We start from the raw sequence: 19,052 nt of genomic DNA, 5'->3' as shown, positions 1-19,052 counted from the left end.
TGCTGGGTCTTCTTTGCTGCATGGCCTTGTTCTAGCTGCAGTATACAGGGCTGCTCTGCAATTGCAGTGTGCTCATGGGATTCTCCAGGCAAGAATACTGGAGTGGGTTGCCATTCCCTTCTCCAGGGGATCTTCCCAACCCAGGCATCGAACCAAGGTCTCCTGCATTGCAGGCATATTCTTTACCATCTAAGCCACTGGATCTGCCTAGAAATTTTATTTTTATTTCTTCTTCTTCTTCTTTTTTTTTTTTTTTGCTGCACTGGGTTTTCTTTGCTGCATGGGCTTTTCTCTAGTTGCAGTGAGCAGGGCTACTCTGTAGGTGCAGTGTGCAGGCTTCACTGCAGTGGCTTCTCTAGTTTCAGACTATGGGCTCTACAGCATGTGTGCTTCAGTAGTTGTGGCTCAGGAGACCCAGAGCATAGGCTCAATAGTTGTGGCAAACAGGCTCAGCTGCTCCACAGCATGTGGGATCTGCCTGCATCAGGGATCAAACCCATGTCTCCTGAATTGGCAGCCGAATTCTTTACCACTGACCCACCAGGGAAGCCTAGGGGTACAGTTTTTTTTCAACCTATTTCCTACTGTTCTACTGTTGATCTTGAATAACTTTTCTCTTAAACTAGCCTAATCTAAATTTGAATTGCTCTGAATGTTAGAAAAGTCACTATGCTGAATTTGGAAAAAAAAAAAATCTGTCTTACTGGAGCTAACATCCACTAGCCCTGGTTCTTCCTGAGTGAGCTTATATAGAAAACTGTTTCCCCGTGAAACATTTCAATTCTTCAAATATTTTATAAAAAACCCTTCATGGTCCTTCTTTCCACATTTCATCCAGCAAATCTCACATAACTGGATTTAAGGTTTTAGGTCCTCATCCTGTTCTACTGAAAATCTATTATGAGCCAAATCCCTTGAAATGCACAGAAACATGACTCCAGATTTTTTATTTGAATATGTGATATACATTCAAATAAACGTGCACAGACTTTGGCTCAAGTAGCTGGCTCAGTGAGAACAGCAGGGAAGAGTAGGTCTGAATGTGTACAATGTGCTTCAGAGCACAAAGCCTTTAATTCTGCAAGACATTTCTGCCACCATCATTTTATAAGGGTCAGATTTCTTATCACTTTCCTCTCAAACTGCTTACCTACATGAAAAATATTACTTTTTAAGGAGTATTCTGTATTTCTTGACATTTCCCAAGATGAAAATTTACTAAAGGTATATGGTCAAACTTTTTCTCCCCACTCTCTCACCCTAACCCTCCTTCCTTCCAGGGAAGAACACTAATTGAGTAACCAGCCCTCTAGAACACCTCTGACCAAGATAAGACTTTGGGAACAGACATTCTGCAAAGCAGAGCAACAAGATAGGTGGAACCTGATTTCTTTGATCCTATTGAGCACCATTAAATCCTGGAGCACCTACCTTTGAACTTCCTCCATGTGAGAGAGAAATAAACTGCTGTGTAAGCCATTTGTATGAATTTTATATCACATACACACACACCCCTAATCCTAATCACTACTAAGGTTTACTGCAATAGCATTTATAATAGTGAGAGACAGGGAATAACTAGCTTAGATATCCATTAGAGATTACTTCATTAAATAATGCTGCATCAATCCACAGAGGGAATATTTGATATTATTTTATAATTAGTATAAATATTTATGTGAAAATGGTTGTAATGTTACATAGTTAAAACACTGCAGGCTACAAAATAGCTAATACAATATTTCAGATATTAAAAAATCCAAAATGCTGCCCAAAATTTAGAAAATGGTGTGTTAGAAGATAAAATCACAAGTAATTTTGATTTTCTGCTATTTGATTTCCTGTATTTTCTAATTATCCTACAATAAATGTTATCTCGACAATAATTATATAAAACCAGAGACTGATGTTGAATAAGCTATTTATTATTACTAAAAAATCATACCAAAAAAAAAAAAAAAAAGAAAATCTTTCTTTCATGACCTGGAAAGCAATTTAACGCATTTTTGGAAATATAGTATTAAAACATCAATTGCTGAGCTTCCTTAATATTGGAAGCAAGAAAATATTAGATGGGAATAGTGTCAGAGAAATAACTTTGTGGATCTTTGTATGGTTTTACCACTACTTCATCTCTCTAGACAATCAAATGAGGACTATTTTCTTTTGTTGATACTTCATGAATGGATAGTAAAGGCCTGCCTCTATCATTTACAACTACTTACACGAAAATCATTCACAGAGCAATAATTTACTCAGCATTTACAATGCAATTTGGAAGGCTACATTAATACAGCATATCCTTGTAGACTTCCTTGAAATGAAGTTTAATAAATAATGTGGTTATCCAAAGTAGAAGTTTGCAAATACAAATGTCTGTCAATTCTGGCTGCAAATATAGGTATTAAAATTCTTGATTTGACTTCAGGGTAGGAAAAAGTGAAGTAGAAGATTAACTCTTGTGAGAAGACAGATCTGATAAAGGTGATCCTGAAAGAAATATATCCTCCAATGTTTCACATAGAATCAAGACAATAAATCTTCAGAATAGAGACCACCTTCTAAACCAAACATGAAATCTCCTAGAAGAAAGAGATGTCCTCAGTATCACAGAACATGAGAACCTGCATCGTACAGGACTGTTCCCGTCAGGGGCCCGGAGAACCCCAGCAGAACCACAGGCAGCCCAAGTCCCAAAGAAAAGGAAAAGTACTCTTCACGCTCTCCGCTGCTTTCAGACTCAGACTCCATTCTGCTTCCTATTTCCAAGCCTGAATACTGCTAATCAGCAAGCCAACCATGACTTGCCACTTGTCCCAACTCATTCTCCTCCCTTTAAGCCAGTGACAGAAGTGAGACCAGAATCTTCAAATGCTTTGTTTCATTTTTATTTTCAAAACAGCACTAGGAGGTAGCTATCCTGAAGACGAGAAAAACACACTGTCAGGGCAAAGCCCAAAGCCCCACTGTGAGCTAGTGGAAGCATCAGAAAGTGGCCCTGGGTCATCTGAGTCATGGTCAAGGGGGTGAGTTTAAGAGTCAGATAAAACTGGCTTCCCAGGTGGCACTAGTGGGAAAGAACTCGCCTGTCAACGCAGGAGACATGAGATACAGGTTTGATCCCTGGGTGGGGAAGATCCCCTGGTGGAGGGCATGGCAACCCACTCCAGTATTCTTACCTGGACAATTCCATGGACAGAGCAGCCTAGCGGGTTACAGTCCATGGGGTCGCAAAGAGTTGGACATGACTGAGGCAACTTAGCATGCACTCAGACCAGGATTTAAAACCTGTTCTGTCACTAATCAGCTCTAAATTTTGGCTATCAATGCAACTGAATTGTTGCAAGGATTACATGATATTTTTAAAAATGCTTATTCCACTATCTGACATATAGTAAAGGCTCAGCAAAAGGGAGAAATTATTCCTATCTTGAAAGAAAGGCATATAACTGAGAGTATATTGAATATAAAAAGGCAAAAATGAAAAGGAGTCAATGGCCCTTCTAAGTTAATATTCCATAAGTCTATAAAAAAATGCTCTTAATGTGAAAGGAAAAAAGCCAGAAGAAATGGGATACATCTGTCAACCAATCTTTTTAATGGAGTTACACACTGGTGACTAAATATAAGAAGGATGAACAATAACATTGATTGGGTAGAATAAATGGATCACAACATCAAGGAATGTGGATAAACTTAGCTCCAAGATCCTACACTCAAGCATTAAAAATATTTGAGGATCATTTCAAGGTTAACAACCAAAATAAAAACCAACTTCTATGGAAGCAAAAAGCAAGCCTGATTTTTCAAGTAAGAATCTAGCACATTACAAAATATAATTCAACTCTCTCTGCCCATCAGCATCCATGAGAAAGAACGTTTGCAAAAGGGAAAGAAAATTACACCTTTCCCAGGAATACAAGAGTTTAAATTTTAAGGTCAATTTATAGGATCCTTTATTAATGGGCCTTCCTACAATGGAGAAAAAGAGTTATTTTATCTTTCAGGTAAAGGAAATAGAAGTCAGCAAATAGAGAAAGAAGAAAAATGTAATGAATTGTATTTAGTAAAGGTCTCCAAAGGTCAAATTCAGTAACACAGTAGGAATCATCAAAAAGTTGAAAAGGTTCATAATCACACATATTGTATGGAATTAAATTGAAATAACAGAAGAAACAAGGTAGGAGGCTTTTTATTAGGGGAAGTGTTTTTAAAAATCAATTTGCTCTAAGACTCCAAATAAAATAGCTCTCATGGGCTTACTGAGTCTTAAATCCTACTGACTATAAGGAATATAGGGTGGCTTGTTTTCAGTCTTGATATTGTTTAGTTGCTAAATTGTATCCAACACTTTGTGACTCCATGGGCTGCAGCATGCCAGGCTTCCCTGTCCTTCACTATCTCTCAGAGTTTGCTCAAACTCATGTTATTGAGTCAGTAATGCCATCCAACCATTTCATCCTTTTTCATCCCCTCCTCCTGCCTTCAATCCTGCCCAGCATTAGGGTCTTTTCCAATGAGTCGGCTCATCACATTAGGGGGACAAAATATTGTAGCTTCATCTTCAGCATCAGTCCTTCCAAAGAATATTCAGAGTTGATTTCCTTTAGGATTGACTGGTTTGATCTCTTTGTTGTCTAAGGGACTCTCAAAAGTCTTCTCCCGCACCAAAAGTCGAAAGCATCAATTCTTTGGACCTCAGCCTTCTTTACGGTCCAACTCTCACATCCATACATGACTACTGGAGAAACCATAGCTGTGACTAGGTGGATCTTTTCAGTCTCCTCTATACTAAATAGTGCACAAATTGCAAAAGGATTTCTCTCCTGTCTCCTACGCTACCCTCTAATCAGGCTAGATCTGGGAAGGCTGCTTCCACCCTGGGGAAGGGCATTGTGAATGAACACTACGGAGCACGTACTAAGCTCAGCATACCTACCTGACCCTCAATCTCAGGTGTGAAAGAGGAATTCTACCATACCCAATGGGAGCATTGAGAGGTAAGTTTCTTCACAAAAAATGTGGGGAAACTTCTCTACACTCAAAAATGATTTAAAAAAAAAAATCACCATGAGGCCTTTGATAAAAAGTTACACAAAACATCAGGAAAGGAGCATTAAATTATTGACAGAAGAGTTTCATGATTTTTAGTAAAACACAAGGGAACATGACCTCTACAAGACAAAAACAGGCTATGAAAAGAAAAAAGAAAAAAAAAAGCTAGTGCAAGAAATTAAAGGAAAATAAAACCACTATTAAAATTCATGTTAAAGGCAGTAAATAGCAGACTTGACAGAGCAAGAGTAAGATATTCCAACTTGAGATATATGCTTAGAATATCAAAAAATGTACAAGTTGTTGAAATATTATAATGCCTCCACGTTGGATGGTAACAGGCCCCTCCACCCTCAGAAGTCAGGCACTTGAGGGACTTCCCTAAGATGCTGTAACTAAGTACACCACGGAGCCTCCAAACTGCTACAGCACTAAAGCTGGTGTTTGTTTTAACTGTCCTGTTCAGTGTTGGCTGTCAAACCAACTGTTAAATATTTTGAATATCATCCTTTGGATCTAACCCAAGAATAATAGGCATTACCAGTCAAAAAGCAGAGCCATCACTTTGCCAAACAAGGTCCATTATAGTAAAAGCTATGCTTTCTCAGGTAGTCATGTACGGATATGAGAATTGGAGGCTAAGCACCACAGAGTTAATGCTTTCAAATGCTGGAAAGACTTTTGAGAGTCCCCTGAACTGCAAAGAGATCAAACCAGTCAATCCTAAAGGAAATCATCCCTGAATATTCGTTGGAAGGACTGAGGCTAAAGCTGAAGCTCCAATACTTTGCCACCTGACGCAAAGAGCCGACTCACTGGAAAACACCCTGATGCAGGGAAAGATTGAAGACCAAAGGAGTAGGACGTGGCAAAGGATGAGATGGTTTGAAAGCATCACTGCCTCAATGGACATGAATATGAGCAAACTCTGGGAGATAGTGAAGGACAGGGGAGCCTGGCATGCTGCGGTTTGTGAGGTTGCAAGGAGTCTGACATGACTTAGCGACTGAACAGCAACAATACCAAATAATAAAAATGATAACGGAAGGAAGTTTTCTGGATTAAAAAAAAAAAAAAAGCAAGCTCATAACATCTCAGGCAAAATAATGAAAGAAGATTGAATTTAGGAGTCAAATTCATTGTTTAAAACCAAAAGATTAGATTTAATTTGGCTGGCCTAACTCCACATATGTGAAAGGATACTGTTTTTCATTTTTGTTTGATTTTTCTTATAGGAAAGTCAGAGACCAAGTGTAGCAGACGTGTAGTATGAGCCAAGTGTGGCAGACGCTGCAGCACGCCACCCAAATCACCCTTCAGAAACGAGACCTTTCATTCTCCTACCTTGTGACTGCTGATGCCTCACAGCTACCTCCCTCTCCAGAAACTGCCCTAAGCCAAACGGAGGTTCCTGCCCTTCTCAGCCAATATCCGAGGAGTAGTCAATGCAAAGATACGAAGGTGGGATTCTCCTGCCTAAATCTGAGATAATTCTCAATATTCATCCAGAATTCCTTATGGGATCAACTGAGGCTTCTGCTGTAACTGCATCACAACTCAATTTCTCATTCTGCCCACTGCTGCTTCTCTCAACTCTCCCACTGGTATTGCTCCCGAGTAACCACTAACAAGACTCCTGCACACACCACTCTCAATGTCTGCTAACAGAGAGCCTCATCTGAGACACTAGGTCATGGCTCTATACCTGAGAGGCAGAAGGACAGAAAGAACTAAACACATCCACACACTGACTAGGATCTGAGATATTCCCAACATCACCAAGATACCATAAGAGCTCATTTTGTACTGAAGGTTCATGGGGTCCAGAGAAAGAAAACCAACAAACTCTTATATGGTAAGGTCAGCAGGTGAAATTCAAATCTTTTCCAAACAGAATGAATCTGGAAAAAATTTCAAAAAAATTATAATACAAAGCTAAGAAAGCAGTTAAATAAAAGCTAACTATGATAAAAAGATTTTACTACAGAAAAAATTAATTTTATGAAAGTTTTACATAAAATGTTTCAAAAATCTGGAAATGAAGGGAAGTTATCAAACTCATTTTAGGAGGCTAAAACTGGATGAGATATTAATAGGCAAATTTTACTTAGGAACATATGTGCAAAAATTCTCAAAACAGCTTGTTTTTATGAGGCTCCCTTTCACTAATGAAAAATAAGACAGCATAAAATGCATACTAAACTACAGGTTTTGTAGGTGAGAAAAAGACTAAAGGGTTATATACGAATCCTAGCAATGTTTGGAAAGAATAATAAAACAGAAAAACTCAGGTAATTCAAATCAAGAAAAACAGGATAAAAATATGCAAAGTTTGAATAGACAAAACTACCATGAAAAAGAAAGAACACCATGCATATCACATTAACAAACAAATTCTCCATTAAATAGACTATTTTGAGGGTGGGGGGGGTGAAGGATCAAAATCAGCTCAGTAAATCAAGTGAAAAGTGAATTATATCACCAAGTTAGGAAGAAACTGAAAAGGCTGAAAATCACTGCTTTGCTGCTGCTAAGTCGCTTCAGTCATGTCCAATCCTGTGCGACCCCATAGACGGCAGCCCACCAGGCTCCCCCGTTCCTGGGATTCTCTAGGCAAGAACACTGGAGTGGGTTGCCATTTCCTTCTCCAGTGCATGAAAGTGAAAAAATCAAAGTAAAGCCGCTTGGTCGTGTCCGACTCTTGGCGACCTCATGGACTGCAGCCTACCAGGCTCCTCCGTCCATGGGATTTTCCAGGCAAGAGTACTGGAGTCGGGTGCCATTGCCTTATCCTTCCCTCAAAAAGTTCAGAGCCCAGAAGATTTTACCATGACTCTATCTAAACTTCCAGGGATCAGATAATTGCACACAATAGACACTTACTTCACAAGGCTACCACTCCTGCTATTACCACTGCTGTTACAGCTAATCCTGCAGCCACTGATGCATTCACTTCTCGTAATAATCCAGTGATGAGGGCACTACTCAGAAGCTGAGACACAGATGTTAAAATGCTTTCCCCAGAGCCAGCCGCACAGCTGGTACTGGTGGAGCTGAGACAAGAATGAAGGCCGTGCTCCTAACCACCATTCACTAAGAAAGGCTGATGCTTTGGATTAAGAACCCAAGTGGCGCTAGTGGTACAGAATTCACCTGCCAATGTAGGAGAGATGAATTCAATTCCTAGGTCAGAAAGATCCCCTGGAGTAGGAAATGGCAACTCACTCCAGGCTTCTTGCCCAGAAAATGCCATGGACAGAGAAGCTTGGCAGGCTATAATCCAAGGGGTCACAGAGAGTCAGACACAACTGAGCACAGCAGCACAATACCTTGATGACAAAACCTTCACAAATTGTTTTTCTTTTCCTTTCTAAGTGACTAGAAACATTTTAAATAATCAAATACTTGCACAGCACTTATTATGTACCAGGCGCTGTTCTAAGCAAGTTACAAATGTTACTGTACTCAATCCCCATAACAACTGTGGGAGGGACTACCTCTATCAATCTTTTGGCAGATAAGGAAACAAGCACTGAAAAGTGTTCAGTGAAATGTCTAAGATTACACAGTGGACAGGTGGGAGATCACAGATGAAACCCTGGCCATCCGTAGGGGTTTGTAAATGGTGTAATATTAGACACTATAAAATATGCTGAGGACAGCAGAGGATACAGCTTTTAAATTAACCATAAATTACTGCTTTATGAAAATCAGATATGGAAATCCAAGCATCACTTACAGAATAGGTCATTACAGGCAAACAGTCCTTAGGTGTCATTCTATAATCTTACAAATAATCTAAACCCAAGAAAGCACATGACAGGCAAAGTCCTCAGAGGCAATCATTAAAATCCTAATCCAGCCAACCTTTTCTTATAAAAATAAATAGTAACTATAAAGCCATGTGTAAATTATAAATACAGGTTATACTATGAACAACAGTCATTACAACTTCATTGCTCAGTTAAACTACTGTAATATCTATTCAGCAAAGATATAAGACAAGTTACTTTCTCCAGAACAACTTAAAACATTTGCTCAAGTGATTTTCTTTTCATTTTGAGGTATTAGATTAAGACCATAGTACTTCTATTTGTATGTCAACATGTTTTGAGATGAGTCTGAAACATATGAAGCAAACAACATCAACAATGTTAAAAACACACTACATGGAGCAAATAGAAGGCCTTATTCAAACTCTACACACAATATTCTACACAGATGTGAAAGGGAATATAAATACAGGTCACAGATGGATCCATCTCGTTATGAATTGTATACCAAAATTATCCTGAACAATAAACTTTTATTGCTTGCAGTAACAGATGAAGTCTGTCTTTAATATAAAAGGGACTGCTACATTCCAGTTTTGATTGTTGAGTATTAATCGTAATACCTATCGATAATATGAGAGTATTATGGGTACCTCTGGCTTCATGTGGTGTCCTCAGCTCACTCTCTGTTCTCTCTTCAAAGTCTTCTTTGACATCCTCAGCACGCTGGTCTCTGAGAAAAATAGAAATGTTTAAAGAAATGGTTCAACACTGCACCTCAGAAACTGTTATTTAAAATTTAAAAACCAATGATATCATTAAAATGTTCGAAAGGATTTTTAGCTTCATTAAGAAGCAATTAATACTAAGAACATCTATAAATGTTCATTTCCTTCATTATCAATTTTCATTCACTGTTCAGAAAGCTAAGAATGAAAAATGTGGCTACTGAATAGTTCAACTTCAAATTGGGACACATGTTCATGAGCAATATTACTTGCACTGTTTGGTAAGACTACAATTTCAAGGAAAAAGAGGGTTTTAAAGTCCACATCATTTAATCAAGTCACCATATACTACTCCGCTCTGGGATTTGAGATTGAGATTGCTCAGGAGAATCAAACTCAATTCTAGGAAGCTTTTCCTGGCTTAAATAGGTTAAATTCATAGGCTGAACTGATTCCATCTCTTTCTGACTAGGAATGACCTAATGCTAATCGAACCATGCCATGAATGCTCTAAAATGGAATGGACCCATTACAATCCTAATTCAGAGCTTTACCCTGAAGTCAGGGACAAAAATGGCTTTAAAGGAAACCAGGCCCAGGCTATGTATATTTTCTTTAAAGTTAAATTTCAGGGATTTAAAAATTTTAACTTAATCTATTATATACTCAGGGTTCAAAATGAATACTTCATAATATTTTATAATCCTCTGTACTTATGTTCTGTTGTTTCATATGCTGTTACCCTTACAAATATCCTTAGTTTCTTGAAGACTCAGACCACACTTTTGCTCAGTGTTAAGAAAAGGGAAAATACCCTTGAAGCCAAATATCCCAACAAAATATAAAAGAGTTTTATAATCTTAATTACTGAAGCACTTATTTATTCCCTATTTGTAACAACAGTAATTTAACATAACGATGTCAACACAGTAAGCATGTGATAAATAATATATTCACTACTTCTTTTCTTAGAAAGATCACTTCCAGAGATACGTGAAATTTCATTGGAATCTGAGCTCCCTGGCTTAGTTTATACTGAAAACAATCTTTACAACTGCTGAAGGATACTTGCTTATTTGAGAATGGAAAGAATCACTTTTATTATGCAATAAAATTTTTTTCTACGAAAAATCAATTAATGACTCTGGAGGCTCTTACTCCATGGAAAGTGGGGAGATAGAGGTACAGTGAAAACAAGTAGGAAAATTAATGATAACTGGAAAAAGGACATTAAGTAATAACAGAAAACTGTCTTCTATGTAAAAAGAATTGATAATTACATGTTAAGATCACATTATGCTAAAAATAGCTTATGTGATCTTCTCCATTTGTTTCATATTAAACTGGAAATAATAGTTTTTGAGTCCACAAATTTATCCGTTATTGTGGCCACTGAAAAAAATGGTCTGTGGATAGCTAATCTTAATGCTTGTTATAAACAATCACACATTAGAGTGATGTATCTTAAAACTGGCATTTTTCTGAGTCAAAGGAAACAAATTCCCAATTAATTAGCATAATTACCTAAAAGCTTTAATTAATATTGTTAAAAAAGCCCCAAATAAAACACCCCAAAAAGAAAACAAAAACCAAAGCCCAAACTGAGTCCAAAGGCTAAAATTAAGTCCTAGATTTTCCTGAATATTTCATTTTTTATGATTGAAATTGTCCACTAATAATTAATGCTTATTTTTGTGGTTTCAGTAAAGTATATTATATATTCCCTAAAAGTAAACTTCATTAAAATAAAGCTATAAAGACCAAAGTATGAGGGAAGTTCTTTTGTATTCTTATGCCCAAATACAATATGGATGATTTATGAAATGTAGGAAAAGAATCATTTTCTAGGAAGAAACAGAAATAGAAAAGGAAAATAATATGTTTGACCCTAAGAGTTTCTTTGCGCCTGATCTGCCATTATCTATCCCCAAAGAGAAGCAAAAAAGAAACCTTCTGCTCTTATTCACATTGCTTAATTACAAAAGCATGTTCAGTTCTCATTTTCCTTACTTTAAACTCATGATATTTCATTAAACTTAACCCATATAAACTTGGGAATCTATAAATATGGATATTTATTTGCACCAAAACAGAACACTACAAGAAAGGTTTACTGAATGTTTTACTTCCAATTAATATATTGAGCCTGCTAACTCCTTAAACTTAAAAGTGATTAAGTCCCCTAGGGTTCTGATGTTTCCTTTAGTGAGATGGTTGGTGGTGTGGGGTCTATCTGAATAGTCTATTAGAACAGGTATTATGAAATAGATGGGTGAACAGAGCCCCTTAAGGAAACAGACTCCTGATCAAGCACATACAGAAATGTGGAAACAGTATTAATGAGAAGTAATAAGAAAAGTTAATATACTTAGAAAGATACTATGCACCAAGACTGGCTGAGTTCTTTACATGTCTGATATTTCATAACAATCACTGGAAGAAGGTTCTGTTGTTACATTCGCTCAAACTTGGAGGTTAATCCCAAATTTTCAGAACTAGTATAGAACCAGGTCTTAACACACCAAAATCTATACTTAGAAATAATTATTACTTGTTTTTTATCCTTGTGTTTTTCCAGAATACAGTACACATCCCTATTATATACACTTAAAGGAAACTTCCTTCTTGTATCATAATCTTATTAAAGTTTTCAACTGTCTTTTATTGATAAGGTTAGGAATGAAGAATCTGACTCATTAATATCCTTTCTTGTTTTATATTTTACTTAAAAATCACTTTCTGAATTGGACAACCAGTATTTCTCTCACCCATAAGTTTAGAAATTTCATTGCTAATTCTGATTGAATAGGAACTGTTATGAATTTCTTTCTCTATGCAAAAATGAAACGCTTTATCAAGGATATTAACTTTCCAAGCAAAAAGTTATTCTAGCTATACCGTCTTCCAATTATAAATAAAACATGTTTATATCAGAATGTCAAAACTCTGGGACAATATTATTACACACTCTGGAACATAGTACAAGATATGCTTATTGAAGATTTTTTTTTTAAATGACAACCCAAAATATTTTTATGTTGTACTTTAATATTATGATTTTGCTCTACTTTAAAATTCTTATCTTCTCCTCTGGATCACCATTTTTCACTACCAACAATTTCTATTAGGAAGGGAGTACAAGCTGATTAGGCCCAGGGTGTGTATTATAACGTGGAGAAAGCAGCCCAGCAGTGGTGACATGTACGGTCTTTGAAGGTGAATAGACCCGGTTCAACTTTCAGCTCTGCTACTTACTAGTCCTATATGACCTTCAGCAAGTTACTGAACTTCCCTAACCCTCAGCTGCATCTTCTGTAAAACAAGGATAATAAATCCTTTAACTCACAGGCTTTGGAGGGATCAACAAAATAATGTATAATAAGTGCTTAACGCACAGCCAGACACATAAGTAGGAGCATGATAAATGTTTCCCTTGGGATTTGAGAATTTTTAAGAACCAGTTTATTTCAACATTTCTTTAGCCTGAATTGAAATATAATCATATTATATTTAGCTATATAATCATATATATTTAGCTATGATTATATTTCAATTCAGGCTAAAGAAATATTGAAATAAATTGGTTCTTAAAAATTCTCAAATCCCAAGGGAGACTACTGTATTCCGGGCACTTTCCTAAGTGCTTTTACCTGTGTTAGATCATTCAATCCTCATAATGTCTATGTGAGGCAGATGCTGTTATTACATTCCCATTCTAGAGACAAACCTCTCTTGGTTACATGTTTACACAGCTAGTAAGTAGCAGCCTAGGAAGTCTGACTGTAGTCTGGTTCATAACCATTTATCTAAAGGTTGTTTCAAAACCTGAGAAAAACAGGTTACATAAAGAAAACAGATGTCAGTAAACAATTGTATCCTAAAATGTAAGTAATTCTTAAATATTAAGTTACCATTTATCATGCTCCTACTTATATCTTACTCAAGGGCTTCCCCAGTGGCTCAGTAAAGAATCTACCTGCAATGCAGGAGACCTGGGTTCCATCCCTGGATGGGGAAGATCCCCTGGAGGAGGGCATGGCAACCCACTTCCATATGCTTGCCAGGAGAATACCCATGGACAGAGGAGCCTGGCGGGCTCTTGTCTATGGGGGTCGCAAAGAGTCGGACACGACTGAGCAACTGAACTGAACTGAACTGAGTGACTAAGCACAAAATCTTAGTGAAGAATACTCTGTAGGCTTTTAATTAAGACAGTGGAATCCACTCAAATGGAAAAATGTTTTCTTTCTGAGTCAGCACCCTTTTTTTTTTTTTCCTCTGTAATTATGTGTCATGCTTTAGATGTCTTACTATCTTACTCAAATTAGACTTTGTGGTAAATATTAGTGAAACAAACATTAGAAGAGTAAATATATAGCAACAGGATAGCATCTGAATGCAAACAGCTGGATTTCTTCAAGCTTATTTTTCATTTAAAAACAATCCCTAGCCAGTTATGTTTCAATTAGTCATCAGTCTGTTAAAAATAATACTGAAAAAATATGAAACAATTATTCTGTTTCAATTCAGGGATTTTAGCCAGCTCTCTAACTCCAGCATGAATTTGGCTTGGCTCATACCTCAAAACCACTCCATCATTCTCCTTCCAGAATAGCTTACTCTAGCCTCATTGGGGCTTTGTTAGAACTGTAAATTACCTGTACTTCCAGGAACAAGTGGGGACACAGTGAATGTTGTGAGAGCTGTAAGAAATGTAGCTTCCTAATTTGAATATTAAAAGGATGTCTCTTTGCATACCCCCAGCACTTTGAAAAAAAAGTTTTTGGGCTGAGGTCACTAACAGGTAAAAAAAATCAAATGGAAATCTTAAGAGTAATATGTTAGAGGAAATTTAAAATTAGAGAACCTGAAATTGTCTCCAAAATGCCTCCTACAAATGAAGAGAAGATTGTGCTGATTGTGTCCAAACAAGGAGGTCGCCACATTCAAAGGGATTAGAAAAAAGTGGCAAATAAAACTTTCATGTATGTCTACAGTTAACATTTGAATAAAGATATTTAAAAATTAAATTCCTTTTGAGACAATACACGAACAATAGTTTTAACAGCATTTTTCCTAACACAGCTCAGGAAAGGTCAACACAGTTTACTATTTACCTAATGACTACAGATAAAAAATTTTGATTAATAAGGCTGCGTGCACGCTAAGTCACTTCAGTTGTGTCCAACTCTTTGCGACCCTATGGACTGTAGCCTGCCAGGTTCCTCTGTCCACATCATTCTCCAGGAAAGAATACTGGAATGGGTTGCCATGCCCTGTTCCAGGGGATCTGCCCAACCCAGGGCTTGAACCCATGTTTCTTGCCTCTCCTGCACCGGCAGGCGGGTGTTTACCACTAGCGTCACCTGGGAAGCCCTAATTAATAAGGCTACTAACATGTTAGTGAAAAAAGGAATATAATGAGTAAGTAAATATAGTGGATGTTATCAAGATGCCAAGGAAACTCCCCAGTAAAATGAATTCCTCAATTAATTTATCAATTCTTGTATAAGATGAAAAGCCCTAACCAATAAGGTGAGATTTGGGAAATAAAGATCATGTCATAAGAAGAGCAGGACTGCACTGCTCTCATGCTGCTGTCATAGAAAAGGAGAACAGATGTTATTTTCTAGTGTATATAAAAGCATCTCCTGAGTCAAAAATAAGTGCTATTCAAGGAGATAAAGTAAGACCCTGTTATAATATTGTTCTAACAACTTCCCATGCATCAGCAATAACACAGTCATCTTTTCCTTACACTCTGAATGGGTGCCTTGGTGTCACAGCAGTTGGCATCTGGATTGGAAGTGTGTTAATAACCCAGCTCCTCCCTAGCGTGCATAAACTACTGCATAGATTTGATGCAGATTCCCAAGAACTGGAATATTTGAAGAGTTTCACAGTTCCTAATCCGTATCTGGCAGCATATCAACTAAAGGGGTGGGGGGGCGGAGAGGCTTTACAATAGGCAGGGGATGCCCACCGATTAAAGGGACTTTCTGAGTCATTAATACCAAGTCCTCATGACCAGAGTACCTTAGGAAGCAAAACAAAGCTTCTGAAGAATTCTAATTAACTTTTGCCACCTTTTAGAACTTCTGGCTCTAATTTTACTCTACTTGATTTTACAGTTTAGCAAAGTAAAGAGATGTATATGCTTACAGTTTCATATTTTATGTTAGTTTGTATTCCCATCTGTTTCATAAAGCCCTTCTTTTGGGTACAGATGGGCAAATCTGATTCATCCTAACTATGTAAATCAGATTGAAGCTGCAACTCCTGTAACTGTTCCACATAATTCTCAAAGTAGAAACACTGGATCTACAACTCGAAAAGCTGTTTTAATGGCCTATATAAGATTGACTTGAATTTTTTCTTTGGATATAGGTTAGTAATGGACATTTGCCTCGCAAGTTAATATAAGCATTTGCAGGTATTTTTAAAAGGCTTTATTATGTTTCTATGGTTATCTCTAAGCGGGCTTAAACAACACAGGACCTTAAAACATAATGTGATTTTAAACAGACATAGCACCTAATTTAGAAACACAATGACAAGCCACTATAGAATATATTCAGGAGAATAAGACTACATCAGACAGATGCTGATGTTCTTTGTTTGGTAACACATCATGAACTATTACTCTGGAGAAGGGTCTTTATATTCAGTAATGATTCACAACGTCTGGGTTATAGATCACTTGCTTCCATCACCTGGGGGTGCCTGTTAAAAATGAACTGGGATGCAGCTTACATGTTCTGAGTCAGTATCTCTGGAGATGGTACCTTAAGGGTTGCATTTTAACAAGCATCTGATATTTCTGATGCAAAACAAAGTTTAGAACTTTGAAAGCTTTTATTCAGATATATAGAGAAACACGTTCTCTTACTCAGCTGCAGACATATAGAGATGTAAGGTTACTGGTCCCCAGAAACCTCCACCGACTGGCAGACCCTTACCATCTGCTGCCAGGAGGGCAGTGAGGGCAGAGATGAGCTGCTGATCTCCCAAGGAAAACATCTCATTGAAAGCTCCAGACACAATACTGACACTCCTTATGCATGTGATGAATGAACGGATAACTGGGAAAGCATTACAATCTCATATTTCTATCTATATACACACTGGCAACTCATTCATTAGCTGACCACCCATTTGACAAGTCTCTGTAAAGAAAACAGACCCAAACATTCAGTACACCTACAAAAGTACTCAAGGCAGAGCCCTCTTAACGTGGAGCAGAGCTTCCCAGCCAGGATGCCCTGACGCTCAGGTACAAGAGTTCTGAGATATTGTTGCCGGTGGTCCTGTCAGTAAACACGGCCCCTGTCTAGTCACCCAGAGGCAGTCCCAACCACTTTCTCATTGCGTCATACAAATGTTGTCATTTGTATGGTATGGTTTTCTATGGAGGGAGGAAGGCAAACAACAGTTTGGGAAACATTTATAAAAGCACAGGTATGTGTTTGGGGGCTTTATCTCATCATTTAATAATCACCTCTTCGATATCTGGTGTGGGGATTGTACAAAGTTTAAAAAGTAAGAAGTGTTGCTGGAACAAAAAAAAGGCTACAAAAAGGCTACACAGAGGTGGCCTCTTGGGCGACATGACTGGTAGGTCTCCTCTGAAGGTTAGTGGATGACTCATGGCGGCCTTCCAGCCTCACCGAGTGTCGGGTAGTATACTTGGCACTGAGGGCATCTAAGAATCAGAGAAGATGTGGCCTCTGCCCTTGTGGAGCTTACCAATGAGACAAGCACACAGACTCAGAGGAAGTATTTACAGAGAACCATCAACAGTTTGGGCATGTGTAACACAAAAGCAAGTGATGAGGAACCTGACCCAGGGTCTGCAGGAAAGGATGAAGCCTCCCTGGGGAAATGGGAGCTACCCTGAAGCCCATGAGGTGAGACTCACTAGGACAGGTTAGAGACAAGGGTTCAAGGCAGAGAGAAAAGGTTTGAGGACCAAGACGGCTGAAGCATTGTTTAAAAACGACCTGATCGGTAAAAAGCTGGAGAGTTCAGCAGATACCAGATAACACTGGTTTTGCAGGCTACTTTCAGAATTAGGCCTTTAATTCCAAGAGTAAAGAGATGTCACTGAAATTTTTAAGCAGGGAGATATATTCCCAAATGAACTTTTAAAATGTAGGCTCCTGGGCTCCAGACTGAAAGGTTCTGGCTGGCTGGGCCCCTAATCTGAATATTAGAGATGTCAGGGGATCAGATATGGAGTCAGGCCTGTGAAGCATAGATAAGGAACACCAGTGGTCCATGGGTATATTTTGAGTAGCTGGCCTATGAACTGGCCCTTAAAATACTTTTTCTGGTATGAAAAAGACATAGGTAGTCCTCAAATTTTTCATTTATCTGGCCTTATTATTTCTGCTTCTGGATCAAAAGCAATGCCAGCATACTTCATTCTGGTGCCCAGCTGGCACTTGAAATGGGTGCCTCGGCTGGTGCAGCAGACACTGTCAGCCGTGCCTAGACCACGTCCCCTGGCCACCCACTGTGCCCACCTGTCTCACTTGCTCTGCCTTCCCAAGGATTACCCGGGTTCTGGCAGCTCTACCTGCGGTGTGGCAGGGGACATGCTGGGGCATTCGCTCATCCTTCCACCCTGGCAGCCTCGCTCTGTGACCAAAGGGAACTCTCGTGTTTGTTTTTTCCACTTTATTCATGTTTTTAATTGAAGGATAATTCCTTTCCAAGTGTTTAAAACAGTTGAGCGTGTTCATCCCTATGGTGGGAAAACCTGAGAGGTGTGTTTTACACAGTCTCCCAGAGAGGCCCCAGCAGGACTGTGCTCCTGCTGTTTACAGTGGTAGCTGGTGTGACAGTGAAGCTTTACCAGCTGTTTTCCCTTCGTGGCCTCACCTCCCTACTCCCCCACTGGCGCTTTCCTCACCTCTTAAATAAACCACCTGCAATCAAATCTTTGTCTCAAGGTCTGCTTCTGGGAGTGCTAGCTGTCCCTTGCTGTGCCAAATGCCTTTTTAAAAAAATACAGTCTGGATTCATTTCGATATTTGGCAAAACTAATACACTATTGTAAAGTTTAAAAATAAAATAAAATTAAAAAAAAATACAGTCTGGTGGACCAATGTTTTGAAAATTATTATGAAGGACGCAAATAAAATGTGTTAAAACCTGACTTGGAACTCCATCCACGTGAGCAACAATTTTGAGAAAAGAGGAGAGAACATTATCTGACATCATGAGAATCATCTTGTTTGAGTGTTCTACTCAAAGTTTAACCTGCTGCTGCTGCTGCTAAGTCGAGTCATTCGTGTCCGACCCCATAGACGGCAGCCCACCAGGCTCCCCCATCCCTAGGATTCTCCAGGCAAGAACACTGGAGTGGGTTGCCATTTCCTTCTCCAGTGCATGAAAGTGAAAAGTGAAAGTGAAGTCGTCAGTCGTGTCCGACTCCTAGCGACCCCATGGACTGCAGCGCACCAGGCTCCTCCGTCCGTGGGATTTTCCAGGC

At 38.4% G+C, this 19,052-nt stretch overlaps 1 protein-coding gene across 11 annotated transcripts in view; it reads right to left on the bottom strand.

Moving 5' to 3' along the window:
• The window catches only part of L3MBTL3 (L3MBTL histone methyl-lysine binding protein 3), a 104,806-nt gene that overhangs the window by 8,797 nt on the left and 76,957 nt on the right, over positions 1–19,052 (bottom strand). For all 11 annotated transcript variants that reach the window (XM_015472852.3, XM_059889713.1, XM_005210918.5 and 8 more), the window contains one exon: positions 9,482–9,561. In XM_015472852.3, coding sequence (XP_015328338.2) covers positions 9,482–9,561 — 80 coding nt within the window. The remainder of the gene's footprint in view (positions 1–9,481; positions 9,562–19,052) is intronic.

The sequence above is a fragment of the Bos taurus genome, chromosome 9 (assembly GCF_002263795.3).
Source record: "Bos taurus isolate L1 Dominette 01449 registration number 42190680 breed Hereford chromosome 9, ARS-UCD2.0, whole genome shotgun sequence".
In the NCBI taxonomy this organism is placed as follows: Eukaryota; Metazoa; Chordata; class Mammalia; order Artiodactyla; family Bovidae; genus Bos; species Bos taurus.
The sequence above is the reverse complement of the archived record's forward strand: the minus strand, read 5'-3'. Positions and strand labels throughout refer to the sequence as shown.